At 41.5% G+C, this 20,117-nt stretch overlaps 1 protein-coding gene across 7 annotated transcripts in view; it reads left to right on the top strand.

Moving 5' to 3' along the window:
- The window catches only part of si:dkey-237h12.3 (teneurin-3), a 165,081-nt gene that overhangs the window by 56,402 nt on the left and 88,562 nt on the right, over window positions 1-20,117 (top strand). For all 7 annotated transcript variants that reach the window (XM_058649260.1, XM_058649258.1, XM_058649256.1 and 4 more), the window contains 2 exons: window positions 10,890-11,115; window positions 19,212-19,450. In XM_058649260.1, coding sequence (XP_058505243.1) covers window positions 10,890-11,115; window positions 19,212-19,450 — 465 coding nt within the window. The remainder of the gene's footprint in view (window positions 1-10,889; window positions 11,116-19,211; window positions 19,451-20,117) is intronic.

Here is a 20,117-nt window from a genome sequence, read left to right as displayed (position 1 = left end):
GTGGTGACCTCAGCGCTGAGCCCTGGGCAATATCATGTTGCTGAGTGAGCATGCACCGAGCCTCAGAGGGCAGGCAGGTTGCATCTCAGTTCTTCTTGTGAAGAGAAGCGGAGGGTGTTCTGATGGAAAATCACGGAACACCACTAGCGCTCGGAGGCTGAGCTTTAAAGTGTGCGCATGTACGGGGGAATGTGTGTATATTCAAACATGCGCTCGCACACATAGAGTTCACCATATGCCCGCTGAGGTTATTGACGGCATAAGAAGAAAACCAACAATTGGTCCAGTTGTTATTCCTGTCTCGTGCTCTGCTCTGTGGCCATGAGTAATGCAACAGTGGGGTATGAATTGATAGCCTCAGCCTCAGGAAAGCTCCTTTGGAAAGCAGGAGGATTTTCAGCCTGTGTGCTGTAACTGCAGCGCTGGAGTCGGACACGGCGAGAAGTCTTAGCTGAGAGAGCTGCGGCGTGCGTGAGTCGATCGGGAGGAAATTCCAAACCCTCGTCTGTGGGTTGTTTGTTCATCGGAGTTCATTTGTTAAGAGACTTGGGTGGCAACGCACAAGTGAGGAATAATACGCCGCAGCCGTATACGTTACAAGTCACAAACGACTTCATTAGTGTTGTTGTTGCACTGGAGAATTCAAAAACATATTAACTTTCTTCCATTTTTCTTTTTTAAGCCTCCTTGTTTTCAGGACCTGAAATAATTGCCAATCCATTGTCAAAGAGGTGGGATTGGAAGAATTATTCAAACAATAATTTGTTATTGTGTGAATAAGTATTCTTTGGTCATGACTTATTTATCTTTTGACCGGCTCATTTATCAACTTAACGTTGTCAAAACTGCATGTTTAATTAACTGTTGCACTTGCAGCACTTTTGCTTGGTCAGAACAAACAAGCATTTGGATCATTTTACATTCAACTGTGGGAAAGTCGCCAATATTAGTCGTTCATCTGGCAGAGTACAGTTATGACTTTATTGGTTAATGAAGCAATCAATCAGAATTATTTTTTTCCAAACCAACTTTCAGTAGATTTTTTTAATGGGTGTCGTGGTTAGCACTCTTGCCTTTGCAGCGGTTGAAACAAGGGCCTTTCTACATGGAGCTTGCATGTTCTCCCCCCGTGTGTGTGTGGGTTCTCCGGTTTCGTCCCACTGTCCAAAAACATGCAGATTTGGGCAAATTGGTCACTCTAAATTGACCATTTGTGTGAGTGTGACCAGTGACCTGTCCAGGGTGGACCATGCTTTATGCCCAATGTCAGCTGGGATTGGCACCAGTGGTAGAATATGAAGATTTTTTTAATATCTTAAATAATACCGACTTTTACTGACACTTAACTTATAAAAACATCAACCACGATATCATATTGTATAGTTTTTTTTTATCATCTCAATGTGGTGTAAAAGACGTACGCGGTCTAATTTGTGTCCTCAAGTTCTGCTACAAAGGAAATTAAAATCTGTCGTCTGTGTGAGTGGAGTGCATCCAGTAGAGAACAATATGGCAACAATTAATCAGGAAAAGATAGACTTTCACCCTCTGTAGATGGATTCTGCTTCCTTTGTCTGGCCTCCCCACAAACTGAATGATTTTCACAGGAAATGCAATTATAGCAGCAATTGGAAGAGTCTATGCCACTACAACCATGAGTGGTTTGTTTTTTTCCTGCAACCATTTTCTCAAGTGATTAGGGAAGCAAGCTGTAAATGAATAGGGAGGCACATGAATAGTTCTCCCCGAGTACACATGTCACATTTCTGTGACCCCTAAGATGATGCAGGCAACAATTTCTTATGTGTGGACTAATTCAAATCTATATTGCCACGGACAGCTATGTTACTCACACTTCAGCAGCACTGCTCTGTTGTTATTCCTGACACTCAGAAGTTTGGTGAGCCCACAAATCGCTTAAAATCTGTCAGCTTGCTTTTGAATATAAAAAAAAAAAAAAAAAAAGGCGGTCCAAAACAAACTGGGGATTCATGTCGTCTGCTTCACAACAAACCCGACTGTTACCGGAGGCAAAAGCCATTCCAGCCACCGCGGCAATTTAGACGGAATGAATGACTCCCTTTCAAAGTCGGTTCGGTTCAAACACGGAACAGGACAAAGATCCAAAGCCGGTGACACATTTTCAAAAGGAAGCCAAAACAACCTTTCAGAACACATTCAAGTGCTGAGCGGAGACACATTTGTGTGTCTGTATTTCCCACCGTCTGCTTGGTGACTTGTTTGGATTGTACAGTTTTTGAGATATTGATGCTTATACTGTGTTGCTCAGTGATCAAAAAAGGTGACAGAAGGAGGCCGGTGGCTGCTGTTAGAGTGATTATAACGGCACATCGAGGGCGCAAACAAACTGGGAGGCCAAGAATTCCGAGCAGCATGACTGATGCAACAGGGACTGCAGGGAGGGATTGTATATTTATTCATGCCGCTGACAGCAGACTGGGGAGGTTCATTATTTTTTGCAGTATTATGAGCCATGTAATTGACAGTAGCCACAGTGATAAATCAGTGCATTTTTTTAAAGCTGCTGTAATGAAAATTTAAATTAACAGTAGGTCAGATGAGCAATTTCATAGGGATTGCTAATGAACCAATAGACATGACTGTGCACTTCACCTCTGTTCAGCTTTTAAGCCATTCACTCCTCTCACACCTCATATTATCGTATAATTCTGTAGTCGAATCAAACCGGTGACGAGAAACCGCAACGTCAGCTGAATCCTAATGTTGCTACGTGTCTGAATATGGTCACGATGTATCCGATCCAATCCATTTTATTTATATAGCACATTTTAAAAACACATGGTTGTACGTAAGTACATAGATAAAACATTTAATACACCCCCAGAGATTCGAAGCACACAGTTAAAATACATAAAAAGAACTCTAGCAATGTCTAAAATTAAATTAAATTAACATTAAAAGACATAAAAAAGACTAAAAGACACCAGAGAGCACACAATTGTCAGGCTGGGTTAAAAGCTAAGGAGTAAAAGTGAGTTTTAAGACAAGATTTGATAGTTTCCAGGGTGATGGCCTGTTTGACAGTATATATAGTGTATATATATATATATATATTATATATATACATATACATATATACATATACATATGATATATTCTACTTAAAATGGCCTCAATTTAAATGAAAACATTGTCACATGCAACAGGCTGTGTGGCATTTTTTAGCCTTTTGACAAAATCATCTTTTATTGACAGTGAAAGTTATTATACTCGCTTTAAATATCAATTCATTGCAAAGCTCAGCGGGAAATTAACTTAGGCTGAGTGTCTGGTGAAGTTAATGACTGTGGGAACACAAATCAAATGTGAAATGTGCCTCAGAAAAGTGAGAACTGGCACACCTCCCCGTGGACCGAGACAAGTTTGTAGCTCTGCTATTAAAAAATTAAAAAAAATATATACTCTACCATGTATTTTTCAGTGCTGGGCTGCAGCAAGTACAGTTTTATCTAGGTGTGTTATCATAACAAACAAAGAAGCCAAAGCTGTCTACACATGAATAAATACGACCAAGTGTTTTGTCAGCAGGCTAATTGTCAAAGCAGCTTTTGAGAAGGAGTCTAATTGCTATGCAATCGGAGAGCTGTCAAAAAGAACTGCTAAGCAGTCATCATCTGTATGATGATCTGCCATCTGTAGCAATGTCTGGGTGTGATGAAGCTACAGAGGGAGAGAGATAGATGGACAAACAGTGATGTGAGTCTGCCTACAATCACATCTTTAACTGTGCAAGTGTCTCACAAATCACACAATGTAAATGAAGGCCAGAGATGTGAGTTGCGTCCAATGTGATTTGATCGAATGCCGGTTGTGTAGAAGGGAGGAGGAGCACTTAACGTACGAGGGCAAATGGAAAGATGTCAGTCTCTGTAACGCAATGATTATGTAACCCCTTGAAATATTGGTTACATCCCTGTTACCCTGCAGAGAGACGTCTCGGGAGAAACGTCTGTCTTTTGATCTGATAGAAAATCGGGAGGAGAGTGGGCAAAGCTGTGAGAGCGGTGAAAGTAGACTCTGGCTGGAAGTTTGATGGGATTCACACAGATTCTTCTTCTTCTTCTTCTTCTCCTTCTTCTTCTCTCTCTCTTTTTCATTTTTATTTTTTTTTAAACCCCAAGCCCCTGAAAATTGCCAACTCTCTTTGCAGAGTAAATCCTCAAAACTCACCCAGGGCATGGGTTTTCTATTGGTCCCCAATTCCACCTGTCACAGTTGCCCCCCACCTCCTCAGCTTCCCTCCTCACACCACTTTCAAGGCTTTCACCGAGGAGCTCCTCTTCTCCTGAGGAACACTGCCTCTGCCTCCAGAGCTGCGGTGAATAGAAAACCAGAAGCTTATATAGGAATTAATTTATTGATTTGACATATATAAACATCCAAATGGCACGTTTTACTCAGGAGTTCCATCCATTATTCATTTCATATAAAATCAAATAGTGGGATTTGGGTCGTGAGTCGTGTCTTTTTGTTTTAATATATCTTTGGACATTTGAGCTCTTGAATTTTGAATAGTGTTCGTTTAAAAAGAAGGAAACTGTAGCTCTGTGATCTTATTTTGATAGAATCCTCTGCGATGCACAGACACCACAGTTTACCTATTGATGAAGGGCAGGCCAGTCAAAGCAAATGCCCTTTTTCGATTCCATTAGCACTTGCATCAGTCTCTTAATGGAGAGTAAAATGGCACAAGACTTTCTGCTGCACTACTTACACAATGAATATGAAAAGGCTTTCACCGAGCTTGCCAAGTTTAGTGAGTGCAAAACGGCTTTTAATTGTGTCCTGACTCAGTGTTGGAACATTGTGCGCGGTATTCAAGGATTGTCAGCGCTTTAATCGAAAAAATATGTATTTCTCACATGGAGTGAATATCACAGGGAACTCATTTTCACATCAGGAAAGCTGGAGATGTCATTTGAATCTTTTAGAGAAAGCCTGTGCCCAGTTATGTCAAAAAAACATCCATATACAAATGTGTTTTTTTAAATTTGAATTTTTTAAAATAATGTTCTCTCAGGATATTGCATATTAATACTTATACCCGTGGGTATTTTTGGTCCACAAACACTGCACATCCCAGTGCTCTTGTCTCTTGTAAAGAGGAACCTCTTAGTGCGACTGAAACATTGAACATACGTCTTCTCCTGGAAGTGTTTCTGCAAAAACACAGAGGCGTCATAAACCATCATTTGATAGATATCGCAAGCATCATTAAGACGGGAATGAGTCTGTCATTTTAGCGCCGGCATGCAGTATTAATCACAGAGGTCCTTTTAAAGCATGTTGCTGATGGAGATGATGACAAGCTGATGTTGAGGAATTATGCAAAGGAGGCATCCGTCTTGATCTGATTTCAAAGCAGGGCCCCATAAACCACACAGCTGTTTTATCTGCCTTCCCAGTCACTGAGGCTGCACTTTAAAGGCCATCTTAATTCCCCGTGTGCCTCCATGGAAGAGAGTGCCAGGCATTCTTAACGGCGCATTGTTTAGTGGGCTTATTTACAGAAACACGCGCGCGATCCGACGCACGTGATTCTGTGGATAATCTAATTCAAAGTGCCACAAAAAAAAAAAAAAAAGTGCACATTTTAGCTTGGTTTGCCCCCCCAGTGGCTTTTAAACCTCAACTTAAAGGAAGCACTCTGTGCTGCCGCACTAATCTACGATTTACTGATTATTGTGCATCACATGTTCAGAGTGTTGGTCAGGAATTTCAAACCCACTGTGCCGTGACATTATTCAGACATCTACTGTGTGCAGGGGGAATTGAGATGCTTGGAAAACAAATGGCGTCATATTTTAAGGGGTCTATACATTTAATTTTTTTACCCAGGCTTTTACAAATTAATTGAGCTTAAACACATGCAATTTATGCAATTTATGCAATTAAGAGTTGAACAGTGCTGTTGAAGCCCAGACAGGCAAAGTCAAACCTTTCTTGTTTGTTTAGGAGAATAGTTAACAAGTCCAATTTAACAAAAATCAATTATGGCACCATTAGATCTTGACCTTGTGATGACAGAGATAAAGGGAGCGATAAAAGAAAAGAAAAAAAAAAAACTCTGAATGTTGCATAATTAATCACTCAAAGTCCAAAAGTCGGATTTCAGATATGAATATTTAAAAGGACATTTTTTTGTGTGTTGAAAGATTTTTAAAGGCTGAGGTGATTTTGTGATGTGGCTGATATTCAGAGCTAAGTGGGTTTATCTTTTGTTCTCATAGATGTTACTTCTTTCTTGGTCCAGCTGCTGGATTCTGTACCATTATATGTCAACAGTATGAGATCGAAACAAGAGCAAGAATTAAATATTGCCTTTGTGTCCTGCTGAAGCCAGTGAACTGTCGCATAGCAACCTTTCTACAGAGCACAAAGAGCTGCACATAAAAGCATCAGAGCATCAAGACAAATATTAGCTTCAACTCATGTTTTGCCCACTTTTGAGGGGGGGGGGGTGCACGTCCTCGGTGTAAACATGTTTTTGTTCTCAGACAAAAAAAAAACTTACTGCATTTATAATTTTGTTTATTAAAATGGAATAAATGGTGAGCTTAAATTTTCTTAAAGGGGAAATAGATCTGTTTTAATTGATGAGTTGGCGTGTTGTTGTTTGTAAATGAGGTGGAAGATATTGGGCCCCAATTCAAAGCTGATTCCTTCCATTTCTTATGTTAATTCTCTGGTATCTTACGTCATTGTTCATGCAATTGTATGTATTTCTATTGACTCACTGGCCTCTGGTTCCTTTCCAGACGGCTGTGAAAGTGCTATATTACAGAAACCTATCTTGGACACCCTTTTTCGGTTGTAACTTAAGGCCAGTCTTCGAATTGTCTGTCTTTATAATGTTTTGGAGAAAGGGTTTTCAAAACAAGGGCCACACGGTTGGTGTAGTGGTTAGCACTCTTGCCTTTGCAGCAGGTTCGTGACCTGGTCAGAGGGCAAAGGGCTTTTCTGCATGGAGTTTGCATGTTCTCCCTCGTGTGTGTGTGGGTTTTCTGCGGGTTGTCCGGTTTCATCCCACGGTCCAAAAACATGCAATATGGGGATTAGGTGAAATGGACACTCTAAATTGACTGTCGGTGTGAGAGTGAGAGTGGATGGTTGTTTGCCTCTGTGTGTGTGGCCCTGTGATGGACTGGCAATCTGTGCAGGGTGTCCCCCTCCTCTCGCTCTGTGTCAGCTGAGATTGGTGCAGCAACCCCCCCCCACGATGAAGCGGTAGAAGATGGATGGATGGATGGATAACAATTGATGAACAGTTTTCAATCTGGTTTTAGAGCATGTGAATCAGCACTTTAAGTTAAAGTTAAAGTTTCAGTGACCTGTTGCTGACTTTTAAGACTGAAGTTGGAATAAGTCTTTGTAGTTACTACATCAATAAGATTCTACTCCCTCAATGACCCTGCATGGCGTCCCTCAAGGCTCAGTTCTTGTCCTCCTTCTGTTTTCTACACAAGTGCTGCATCTTGGCTAGATTATTATCAGTTTTATTGTGGCAATGCTAATATTAAACGCTGTGTGCCCCACACATTTAACAACAATAAGTCTGGGGTCGTGCTATGATAGCATCTATTTAACCTCCTTGTGTATCTGATTTTGATGTCACTTCTATAATGCACTTGGTTATTAATTAAAAAAGGACCATCTTTAGTTGTTCATATTACCTGGAAAGCCAGACATGATCACATCACTCCTGTACTTCCCCCCCGCTCTCTGTTAGATTTCATATTGATTTTTGAAATTGTATTGCGCTCTTTCTTTTTTCTGTTTTAATTGTATTGCTCACTCTTGTTCCTACCTCTCAGAGTTATTGACCTGGTGTGCGCCTCGTGGCCGTTCAGATCTGCAGATAAAAGCCTCCTCGTTACTGCTGAGGTCACACACAGCTTGCTGAACTTATCACTGTGTCTCAAAGTTATTTTAAATCCCTCTTTCGAAAAACTTTCCCTTGTGGAGATGTTTGACGTTGTCGTTATATTTTTCTACTTTAAAGTGCCTCTTCAACTCTCAATAACCAACCTGACTCACCATGTCATGTCATCGCCTTTCAGCTGACACAGAGCATTTCTAGTATTAGGTTCTTATTTATATCCATAAGCTTTGTGTGCTTCCTTTTTTTTTTTTTTTTGCAAAATTTGCAAACGGTGAGTTTGATTCCGTTCAGGGAGTTTTTTTTTGTTCCCTCAGTTCATTGTGGGAGTCAGATTTGCTGCATGACAAATCCCACTCCTTTGAAGTTTTTTTTTGGAGGGGGAGGGATTTTGTGTATTGAGAACATTGTGTTCATGCACTTTCACCTAAAACATGGTTCATTTCTTGTCACAGTTCAGTCATTCCTGTTTTACACGTTAATTCACCTGAAATTGAATTCAAAATTGACCTTAAAGCTGTGGTTCTGAGGGCTTGTGACTCACCTCTGCCAACCATTATTCACCTGCACCAAACACTATACTTTCATGGCTTTGAGGTCGGTCGTTGCGCTCGTTTTCGAGCTCTCGTTAGAATAAGCGGTGCCGCAGTGGCAAATCTAAACAAGGGCAATCAAAACAATATGCCACTAGATCAATACGAAAACATGAAGACGAATGATTCAGGCTGGTGCAATATGTGTCGTGTATCCTTGTTTGTGATGTGTAATGGTAGGGCTAATTGTTTATAGGCATCGAGTGTATGCAGGAGAATACATATACACATACAGCCTTTTTGTGTTCTATGAAAGAGGGATTTAGTGTGTTTGTAAGAGACTGCTTCACTTATTTCAAATTAAATCTCATTTCATTTCCTTTTTTTTTCATTAGTGTTTTATAATATGGAAATATTTCCTCTCAAAACCTGTTTTCTGGCCATCAACAGTCCACTTACCTGAATGTTATATCATTCTCTGTAGGAGAGTGTGCTGATTATTTGAAAGAGGAAAAAAAAAATCCCTCTGCTGGGAAGTGAAGTGGAGCTTGTGGCTGTTGTGGGCTCATAGAGTGGAACAAGGCCCAGAGGTGAAGTAAAAACCCGCTCGTGTCGGTAGATAATCCACATTTCTATTAGCCTATTTAGCACTTTTCTAATAGGGCTCACAGTCTAGCCTAGGAGGTGAGTGCGATGCCTTGTATTCATTATCAGTATGGCACGGCAGACGGATCATTTTCGAATCTCAGGAAGTCCACGCGTTCAACGTCTGACAGGCTGACTTTCAATCATTTTGGTTTATGAGTGAATTGTTCTTGATTGGCTTTGATCAAAGACTAATCACAGTCCACAAAAAAGGAAGAAGAAGGAGAAGAAGAAACAAAAAAAAAACAGCCTTCCTTTGCTCCTGGTGATTTTGCTTTTATGGTATTTATAGCCACATGCTGCTGCTGTGTAATTGCAGTCGGGAATCAGTTAATCTCAGATTGGTTTTCTGCACCAGCAGTGTGCACTCTTGTAACGCCTCAATCTGCTCCACATCGCTCACATCCTCATGTGTCAACAGTATTGTGTCAACAGTATCTCTGTCTGTTTGTCTGCCTGTCACTGTTGTGATGAAACAGATGTTGTAAAATCCATTATGTTGCATTTAAAAGAAACACTGAAGTAATCAGTCACAGCGAATGATTGATGCAATCTCCCCCCACTGCTGGAAAAAAAAAAAAAAAATGTATTACAGCTTCAACTTGTGAAGTGCAGTGCAGGTTTTATTATCTCTGTTTACTCTTGTCACAGTATTTCTTATAGTGCGCTGTATATTTCTTATGCATTGAAGTTTAAATATGAGAGAGGTAATCTTCAGCTGTGCCCAAAAGGCTGCATGCACAGTAGCCTAAAGGTTTTTGCCCCAAAGTGGTGGAAATGATGTCCTAGCAGTGAATGGCATATACGTTTCCTCCCTGCTTGGCGGAATCAAATTCAAGGCTCATTTTTATGCACTGAACATCTTCTTCCATGCACAGAAGGGCGCAGTGTAAAGTGGAACCGCACAGACAAGGACAACACATGCATGGTCATTAAAGGCTCTTTTCAATATACTAAAATATTGTCCTTTCAATGAAGGCAAACACCAGTGAGCATGTGTTGATCCTCGGCTTTAAGTCCACACGGCGGTCTTGATGCAAGGTTGAGAAAGAGAAATTTAAATCATGCGCCAGAAACCATGACAGCCAGTGTCCATATGGTCGGAATTTAACTCCTTTAGGGCTTTAAAAAAAAAAAATCATGCTGTCAATGCAAAAAAAAAACCCAACAACAGCTCCCTAAAAGACAAATCTCCCATGTTTCACAATCCTCTCCATGCCTCTGTGGAGGAAAGAAAGACGATACCCATTTGGGGCTCATTGGAGCAAATCAGAATTGTCAGCACTGTGGATTTTTACCTTTTTAAACAGGGAAGATGGATAGATAATCACCACATGCCATTCTGGGGGCCAATTACACAGCTTTGTGTGAAATTGGAAAACCTGTTCTCTCAGAGCTCTAATGGATGTTCTGGTCATTAGTTATTTGAGAGTCTTCACTGGCTGTAATCAAACGTGAAACATTGCGTTAAGCGCCCATAAAAGAACAGCTGCCTCTCTAAGTGACCTTCTGTTTAAGAGAACCCAACTGTCAGCCGTTTGGCGTTTTGCGACAATTATTATGTGTGTCGCCATAAAAGCAACACTTATTCCCCCTTCTTTTTGCAGTGGTTGCATCTCATTTTAATGTCTTGCTCGTGGTTGTATTTACTTTTCCGGGTCTGGTGGGTGCGTGCGCGTTGTGCACGGATGCCTATTCTTACCCATCTGCTCAGCAATCCGCTTTCCTCACTCTGGCTGCATATAATCTGCAATCTATATTCTTACATGTTCACCTGTGCCTCTCTTTAGGTGATCATCTGTCGAGTCCACAAGGCCCGCCACCGCTCCCGCCAGCCCCGCCCCCACACAAGCAGCATCCGTCCATCACGTCCTTGAGCCGCAGCTCACTGGCCAATCAGAGGATCCCGAGCCCACCGCCCACAGCCGGCCTGGCGGCCGACTTGCAGAGTACGGCAGAATGCGTCCAGCTGCAGGACAGCTGGGTCCTGGGCAGCAATGTGGCCCTGGAGAGCAGGTGAGTGACCCACAATGACCTACAACAAAACGAGGAAATTCAGGTGCAGGTGTTTCCATCTTCACTGACACGGAAAGCAAAAGGATGTGAAAGGGAGAAAAAAAAAATCGAGCAGGGGGCCTTTTTATGAGTTTAAAGGGCAAGCTGCTGTTTGAAATTTTAATTAAATCTCAGTTCAGTACAAGGATGAAACTTTTGATTCCGAAAAGTTGTCAAATGTCAAAGCGTTTTACAGGGCTTTTCACACAGACATGGAGAAGCCAGCCAGTGGGAAAGAATAAACGGTGAGAGGCTTATAGAAAGCGCTCTTTAATTATAGTATAATGTGTAAACTTCAATTTAATTTAGGCACACTGTGTAAAATTTAGCAGCAATTATTGGTGGAGTTGCATGTCGTGGCTGAATATTCCTCATCTCATTCTCGTGAGTGTGTGAGTTTGCAGTAAATATAAAATTATAGTAAATATAAAAGGTTCATTTTGGGTTAATGGATAAACAACAATTCAATCAGGTGATTCTATATTTATTATATAAAAACAATGATGATATGATTGTTTTATCATGAATTTATGCCAAATTTTAAAAAAGTCCACCTACATTTCACACACTGGCCCTTTAATCAATTTGTCTGAATGTTTGATCCATTAACACGGTTAATGTGTTTTTCAAGCATCACATTATATTGACCTTTATTCATACAACTGATTAAATTGTCTTGCTTTCTTTTTATTTGTAATGGACAATTTATTTCTCTGTGGCTCCACGATCACCTGGCGCTCTTAGCAGGTGGTAGATCTACACCTTTGTCAAGTAACAACGGGAGGGTGCCAAACATGAAAGCATTTAAAAAGTAACAGAATTATCATAATAACAATCACCTTAGAGCCTGATGGTTTAATTAATGTGTTTTTAACCAAACGTGGATGAATAATGAAGTCATTCAGGGTTCAAAACACTAAAGCATCTACATGTTAGGCCTATTGCTAGGACTACACCTGATCACGGTAGATTATTATACTGCATATTAATGTGGTTACTGCTGAGCGTGATACATTTATTTGTGCTCCCACAATTAAGAGCTGTTCACATGATCAGAGTGAACCCCGTGCTTATCAGAGAGCTCGGCAGTTCACGTCAGCGCGCCTATAACTTCACAAGAAACTTGGTAAGCACGCCGCGTGTTAGAGCAAAATATGCTGCGCAAGATACTCGGTGGTGGAGAGAAGCCGCTGCCAAGTTTTCCTCCTGAAACATCAGTTACATCTTTCTTAATCAGTGAGCTCAGAATAACCTGGCAAATGAAGTGTGGTACATTGCGCCCTGACTCAGAAATGGCCTTGAGTAGATGACTGCGTTTGAGTCTGATATTTCCCTGGCACGGTGAACACCCCCTCGGAGCTTAAGATGAATGTAAAAGTGTGTGGAGTCTGTCTGTGGTGTGGCACGAAGTAACAACTTCTTAAGATCTGATGGAATCAGTCGGGATGTTTTACATTGTTTCTTGTTGTTGTTGTTGTTGTTGTTTTTTTTCCCCTTCCCGGGCAGATACAGAGATTGAATACTAACCGCACAATGACCTTGAGCTGTCATAGCTGCATAGACAGAACAAAAATGTACACACCTATCATCAAGTGAGGCATAAATCACTATCTGCCCGGTGGACTCTAAATCAAGTGCTCGTCAGTGGGTGGGAACAGGGAAGTGCTACAAACCGGTGGGGCCAAAAGGGAAGACCCAGTTCACCATATAATTGCACATGTCAAGAAAAGTACCAGGTTAGCAAATATAAGCAGAAGCTGGAGAATGTGTTTTGCTGTGCTGCCTTCAGGGGAGGTCATCCTGGCAAAGCATACACAATAGACAAGTGGCCTTAGGTGCAGTAAAAGTCTGATTCTCTCCTATATCAACACTGATTCTTACTGCTGTGTAGCATGTGCATGAAATGAATACTTCTGCACAAGGCAGGTGGTCTTTAAAGAAAAAGACTGGAGCACAGTCTTATTTTCTGTGACATGACCTCCTTGAATGAACCACTCAATCAGTGGCTTTAGCAAACTAACGAATTATACGAATTACGTGAGCGCGTCCTCCCGTGAAAGTGTTGGGTTTTCCAAGTACATTAATTTGACCTAATGCTAACAACAGGCTTTGGTGGTGAATGAGTGAAGTGTAGGCCTCCATTATAACCTCCATAATTACTATTCAGCACTATACTGCGCGGCGAGGCAAGTGATTTAATGGTTGATTCCGCTGTGATTATGCCTCCTGTAAAATGAAATGGAAAAAAAGTTGTGTTGACACGTTTGAATTATGTACAGTTAGTAACTGTGGAACACAAAGTTAGACACTCGGACTGTAAATGCAATAAAGTGCTGAGCATTTCAGAGACAGTCACATTGCCTCATGGTCATCTGTTGCTGATTAAGTGGATGAACCCCAGTTCTAATACATTACCATTTAAGGAGCCGTGGATGAGAATCAAGAACCAGCCTTTTTTTTTTCTCCATGATCCTGCTTAACGTTACATTTTTCAATTTTTGCTTTACGCCAACTAAGACCACTCCACTTAGAGGACTCAACAAAGCAGCTCTGCTGCTCAACAGTGCAGAGAGAGACATTTAGATCCACTCAAAGTGTGTGGAATATTCTAATAAACCCCTCAGGATTTCCTTATTAACCACACAGCTTCACTTCAATTGCATTTTTCCAATATTTTCAATTAAAAATATTCCATTCCATTTTCTTATGAAATGAATCTCTTAAGAGGCCCCTGCACGTACATTGTAATTATTCTCGAGTGGTGCTTAAATGTTTAAGTAAAATAGAATAGAATCAGTTTATGTGGATTGTGATTTGTATTATTGATGCCTTTAGAGCACACGCTATACGTTCTATAAGTGCTCCGGTGGATCAGATAGTGTTAGGAGTCATATGTATTTTACATATGTATGTCCTTTCAAGCCCACTTCAGCGTTTTCTTTCTCCCCACTCGGATCCAGAGAGGTTCAACGAGACATCTCAGAATGAGTCTTTTGAAGGCCTGCCCAGCCACACGTTGCAGTTATAAATGTACTGTCAATCCTCATTGGATTTATGCGTCAAGGGAGTCCTTTGGTGAAATGAAATTATGTCTCGGCTCTAAAGTCATCATGCGGTGCAGTGTCCCTCAGACGGTACATTTTCCTGATGGAAAATGTGCTGGAATTGTTCTCACGGGTGAAAAAGAATAGCAGAGGTAATCCTACTGGGATTTGGTTTGTGTGAGCCAGTGTGTGTGTGTGTGTGTGCAGTTGCTCGAGTGGGATGTGCATGTAAATCATGAGTCAGAAAGTCATGCTTCACGCCAGAGGAGGGGAGGAAAAAAAAGATGAACTTTTCTTTTGTACTGTAGCCACAGTGTCAGGATCGCACGAGGACTGATTAGTCATGTGTAAGACACCATCCAAATAGCTGATTGGAATAGAAAGGAGCAGTGATGCGGCAATGACTGGGTTACCTGCCAAAATGGATGGCGGTGTAGACAAAGTGGTAATCCTCGAGATGTATTTTTATTTTCCTTTTTCTCTCCTCTCTTTTATTTTGCCAACATATTTAGCGCCAGGCACACATTTCAGCTTGATTCCAGAGTTCTGCGATATTTTCACTCTTATTTTAGAATACTGTATTAAATTGTTGCTGCTGCTGGCAACGTGAAGTGCATCTGTTCCAGATGATTTTTGGCAGCAAATGTAAAAAAAAAAAATCTTTCATAAACACAGCGTGTATATAGTGAGAAGTAATCCAAGCAGTTCAATAAAAAACACATCAAATATTACAATTTTAACCTGCAGCAGGTTAAGTACGCATTTTGCTTGTAGCGGGAAAACGTTCCCGTCAAATTGTCCCTCAAGGTTAAGCTAGAGGAAAAACAGTCGGATTGAGACTCCAAAAACTCTCTCCAGCATATTTGCAAAACAGCTGACGTTTCCTTTTGCCAATCCTGATCAAATATGTTTAATATAATAAATGACATGTTCAAACAATCTAAGCACCCAGGACAGCAACATGTTTGTCTCCGTTGGCAGCGCGGCAGCAACTGAAATATCATCACACGTGTGCGGCAGTGGCGATTGCTGTCTCACTGTCTTGTATTTACAGTTCAATACTGAACTTGCGAGTACAACGTGTCACGAGTTCGATTTTCGTATTCCCGTAGCAGCCTCTGCATCAAAACCACCAACGGTGAGCTTGGCGGTGATCGGACAAACTTCCAGGGAAGCTGTGCTTCCACGACAGTGGATTGCGGATGCCGAACCTCTGCATGATGATTGGAGGAACTGTCTAAAAGGCGGAACCACTTTTGGATTGACAGTGTTGCAGAAACATGCACGACAGCGGAGCCTTTTCTGCCTCAGTCCCGTGTGGATTTTGCGAGGGAAGTCTGTAGACAATTATTTGCTCGGCGATATAGATCATTTTCTTTTGAACGTGTACACTGTAAATAAAAAAACACTATTATAGCATTTCAGTTGTACATAATTATCCTTGTTGTAGTTGTTTGTTTGCAGAATTTATGTATCAATAGCTGTTTCAAAAATCACTGGTGTGCAGCGTTAGCCGTACCAGAATAGTACATGTTAGCAGGCCCCCCCGTTGACAGGGCAGGTGGTGGCAACAGCAGCTATAGCGTGAAAAACGAGCCGCAGAGGTGCCTCGCCACATCTGTAGTCCTTTTTGCGGTCTGATTATTCCTGCTCTCACCTTGAAATGCTAATGCTAACACACAGCTAACACAGCTAATAGGCAGATTACGTGTTCCGTTGGATTTGCATTGTTTCTAGCATGCACGCGCTCTCTCTCTCGCTCTCTCTCTCTCAACCCCTGCAGCTGGAGCTTAGCTGTAGACAAATCCACCCACTCTGTGTTTAGTGTTTTGTCCTCTGTGAGGATGTTTTCAAATGTCATTCTGATGACAAGCACCGTTGTGAGACCGGGCTGGCTGCTGCTTTTGTGTTACGGTCTTCTCAATGGGACGGACAGGCGTGCACACAAACACAGCGCCATCACACTGACACACCGCCATTCATTTGCTTGCTTTGCCTCACAGTCTCACACTGTCTTGATTGTCTCGTTCCCTTCTCCCCTCTTGCTCAGTCACAGCTACCGTACGACGTCGCTATCGTCCGGGCAGACTGGATTAGCATAGTAATGTGGCCTTGTTGCCTCACACTGGCTGCAATCAATTACAGCCGATCTACCTGTGCATAGAGCTCCAGACATTTACATTGGTCCATCACATTTACATCTTTAAACTTCATTCTGCTCTTTAGAAAAAAAACATTTTAAAACATTAACACCAGCACTTTAGAGTCCAGTAAATGTCTGGTGTAGGATTGTGTCGATGTGACACTGGAACACAGAGATTCTGACATTTACTTTGTACATTTTGGACAAAATAGGAGGAAACAAATGACTGGAATAACACGGATATATATAAAGGTCACTTGATTAAGTACAGGACACCTAATTGAGTGGTTTTTTGCCGCTGTAGCCCATCTACTTCACGCTTTGACGTGTTAAGTAACTGTTGCCTTCTATCAATTCGAACCAGTCTGGCCATTCCCTTGTGACCTCTACCATCAACAAGAGAACTGCTGCTCGCTGGATATTTTCTCTTTTTCGGACCGTTCTCTGTAATCCCCGGAGATGGTTGCGCGTGGAAATTCCTGTAGATCAGCAGTTTCTTAAACACTCAGGCCGGCCCGTCTGGCACCAACAATCATTCCACGTTCAAAGTCGCTGAAATCATTTTTTTTTTATCCCATTCTGATACTCTGTTTGAACTGCAGCAGGACATACTGACCATGCCTGAATGCAGCGAGTTTGCACCATGTGATTGGCTGAACTGGTGTACCTAATAAAGTGGCATCCCTGTATGTGCATCCAGACTGTTTAGTCGGTTACACAGTATTTTATTTATTTTACATGTGTCTTTATTTTAAATATTATGTAAATAGGTATAATACAGTTTTTTGTTTTTGGTTGAATCATTTTCTAAAAGACCAAATGTTCTGTGCTGTTTTACAAATGTGTCGTTGGTGTTTTTCGATCCAGGCATCGCTGCCTTTGAGGCCTTGAGAACATAATGTTCCCCCCATCATTGGATAAATGAGTGTGAAGGAAGATCGGAGACACTTATTTACAGACAAAACTGTTTACAGATCATCGCCGCAACTTGCGATAGCTATTCAGCATCCTCAAATAGAGTGCGTACCCCTGCCAGCACACACGTAAACAAACTCACATCCCCTGTCCCTTCCTGTCCACCTCATCAGCCTGCATCCACTTACACTTAACTCCCCAGATAGCTGTGTCTATTTGCCTTTGTGTCTGACTACACGTCTGCCGCCTCCTCCGTTGTGCAAGTTCTGACCTCAATTCATATCCGACTGCATATTACCACAGCTACGGTACAGATTGTTCCAGACTGAGGAATCCAAGTTTCTTGCTGTGTTGCAGACACCCGTAACATTGTCATTCCAGCAGTGGCACGCCGTAACCTTTAAATGGAGCCGCCTGTCTGTCCGTGGCAGCATGTGTCAATCGGGCCATCAAAGAGCCAGACAATCCAAATTTGACATTTGTTCTTTTGGTCTAGAATTGATCAGAGGAGGTTTTACCTCAGAGATATCCTCACAGGAGATGGGGAGCTGCTGAATTATCAGCGACAGGGCTGGAATCTGAGCAATGCCTTATGCTTTTATGATTCATCTTTCTTTCATATTAAACTTGTGAATTCACCTGGAAACCTTCATTTGTTCAAACTGTTTTAACCGTACCTGCTTCCTAAAAGTGTGTTGACCCTCTGCAACTACACGGATTTCTAGCCCTTAATACTCTGCTTCAAATTATGCACTTATTTTCCTAATGAGCTGTTCTCAAGCTCTTTTGGTGCAGATCCAGAATCAGGATTAAAAAACGCAAGAAAGGAAAAAAAAACCTTATGAATCTTACACAGAGACTTCACAGATGCTTCACAAATAATTGATGGGCAAACATGCTTTATCAGTTTATCTGTGTATTAAAATTAGCCGCCACCATGGCAACCCACTCCTGCTGGGATCTATAGAACACATGAAGCTCGACTCGAGCGAGGAGGATGCAACAAACAATGACACTGGCATTTATTTCTGTTTTTACTGCTAGATTGTTTTCCAAATGTGTGTTCAATTGTTTTTAGTGCTTGTTTTAAACCCCTCGCCTCATTTTAACCTTTGTTTTTGATAATGAGGATCATCGGAGCATATGCAATTCATTTCAAAAGACAACTCATCCGAAACCTGAATCACCTGCAGATCTGAAATACCGACAGACACAGATACACAAATGTGTTGCACTTGTGCCACTTTATTTAACCTCCTGACAAAGAACTTCAGGAGTCACATACATCCCCGGAAAAAGCAAATACACACAATAAAAGAGTACTTTCCACAACCGATATAAAAGGAGAAATATTGTGACATTCTACAGTAACAGACTGAACGAGCATTTACAGTGCATGGTTCAATCTGTCCAATTTCCCTTGCTGTCCCCATAAGCCTAGAGGCGTTTGGGTATTAATCTATAAGTAGTGGCAAGAGTGGCAACAAGGCTTAATTCATTTACTTAAGAGCTTTTCACGTGGGGTTTAAAAGTTAATAGGACGATCACTCTGTAGTGCATTTGATTAAACCCTCTTAATTACCCCAGGTATAATGGGCTATTAGCAAAGGCCCAGTTGTAAAAGGGCAAGTGGGAGATGATTGTTTTTATGAGGTACTTTTTGTTAACCTCGTCCAATGTCAGGATTATGCTGGATGATAGAACATAACCTGGTGTCTCTCGAAGTCCGATATACGCTAGGAGTGGCACTCAGGCAGAGTTGATTGTATTTTGATCATCTGTGGTATTTTTTTGTTGTCGACGTGTGTTACAGCAGACCACAGTGTTGTCGTTACTCCATGTGGATTACACAACCTTTTAATGACAATATTAAGCTTCAATGTCATTTCTATGAGTCAAGAAGGTATTTGATGTTTGTTTATTCAATATGTTTTTTTTCCCCTTCCCATTCGCAGGCACTTTCTTTTTAAAACGGGCACAGGGACGACACCTTTCTTTGGTGCAGCAGCCCCTGGTTACACCATGGCAACAGGGACCGTCTACTCCACTCCAGCACGCCCTCTGCCCAGGAACAGCCTGTCCAGAGGGGCTTTCAAGTTCAAGAAGTCACCCAAACATTGCTCCTGGAAGTGCACCGCCCTGATTGCTGTGGGCATAGCTGTGGTACTGTCCATCATTCTCTGCTACTGCATAGGTAAGGCTCGGTTCAGACCCTAAAAGCTCTGGAGTGTGACAGATTTTGAAATGTGTGTTTCATTGTGGACATCATGGAATGATTGTGGCTGATGATTATAGCCACTCCAAACACAAACACAAACACAGCTAGTTTACAGGATGAGAGGAGACCGCGCATGAGCAATTATGGGACAACATCATTTTCATATAAATGAGTTACATAAAATGCCTTGTTGACTCCTGAGACTTAACGAACTTGAGAACAGTTTTGATCTGACGCGTGAGACTTGGGAGCATTGAACCGGCATGTTGTAATACAGCACAATTAAATGCAATTAAAACAGCTTTGATGAAGAAAGGTTGAAATGAAAATGTGCAATTTCAGGTTACAATTCAGATGTGAAAGTCTGTCATGTTGACTTTCAAAGCAGTCATTTGAATTTGACCGCTGTGTCAATGATTTTGAGGCGGACGCCTCCCTTCATACATGTCTTCCCGAGAGATCTTGACCTTGACAAGAACTCTGATATTTGAATACATGAATACAAGTGATATAATGCAATAAAACACATGTAATAAATAATCAACTCCCTTAGAGGAAACTTGACTGCTGACAAGAAGCTTATGCTCATTTGAGTGAGTGCAAAAAACCTGTCAAAATTGACATACGACATACTGTTTGATTT

The sequence above is a fragment of the Solea solea genome, chromosome 14 (assembly GCF_958295425.1).
Source record: "Solea solea chromosome 14, fSolSol10.1, whole genome shotgun sequence".
NCBI classification, from domain to species: Eukaryota; Metazoa; Chordata; class Actinopteri; order Pleuronectiformes; family Soleidae; genus Solea; species Solea solea.
The sequence above is the reverse complement of the archived record's forward strand: the minus strand, read 5'-3'. Positions and strand labels throughout refer to the sequence as shown.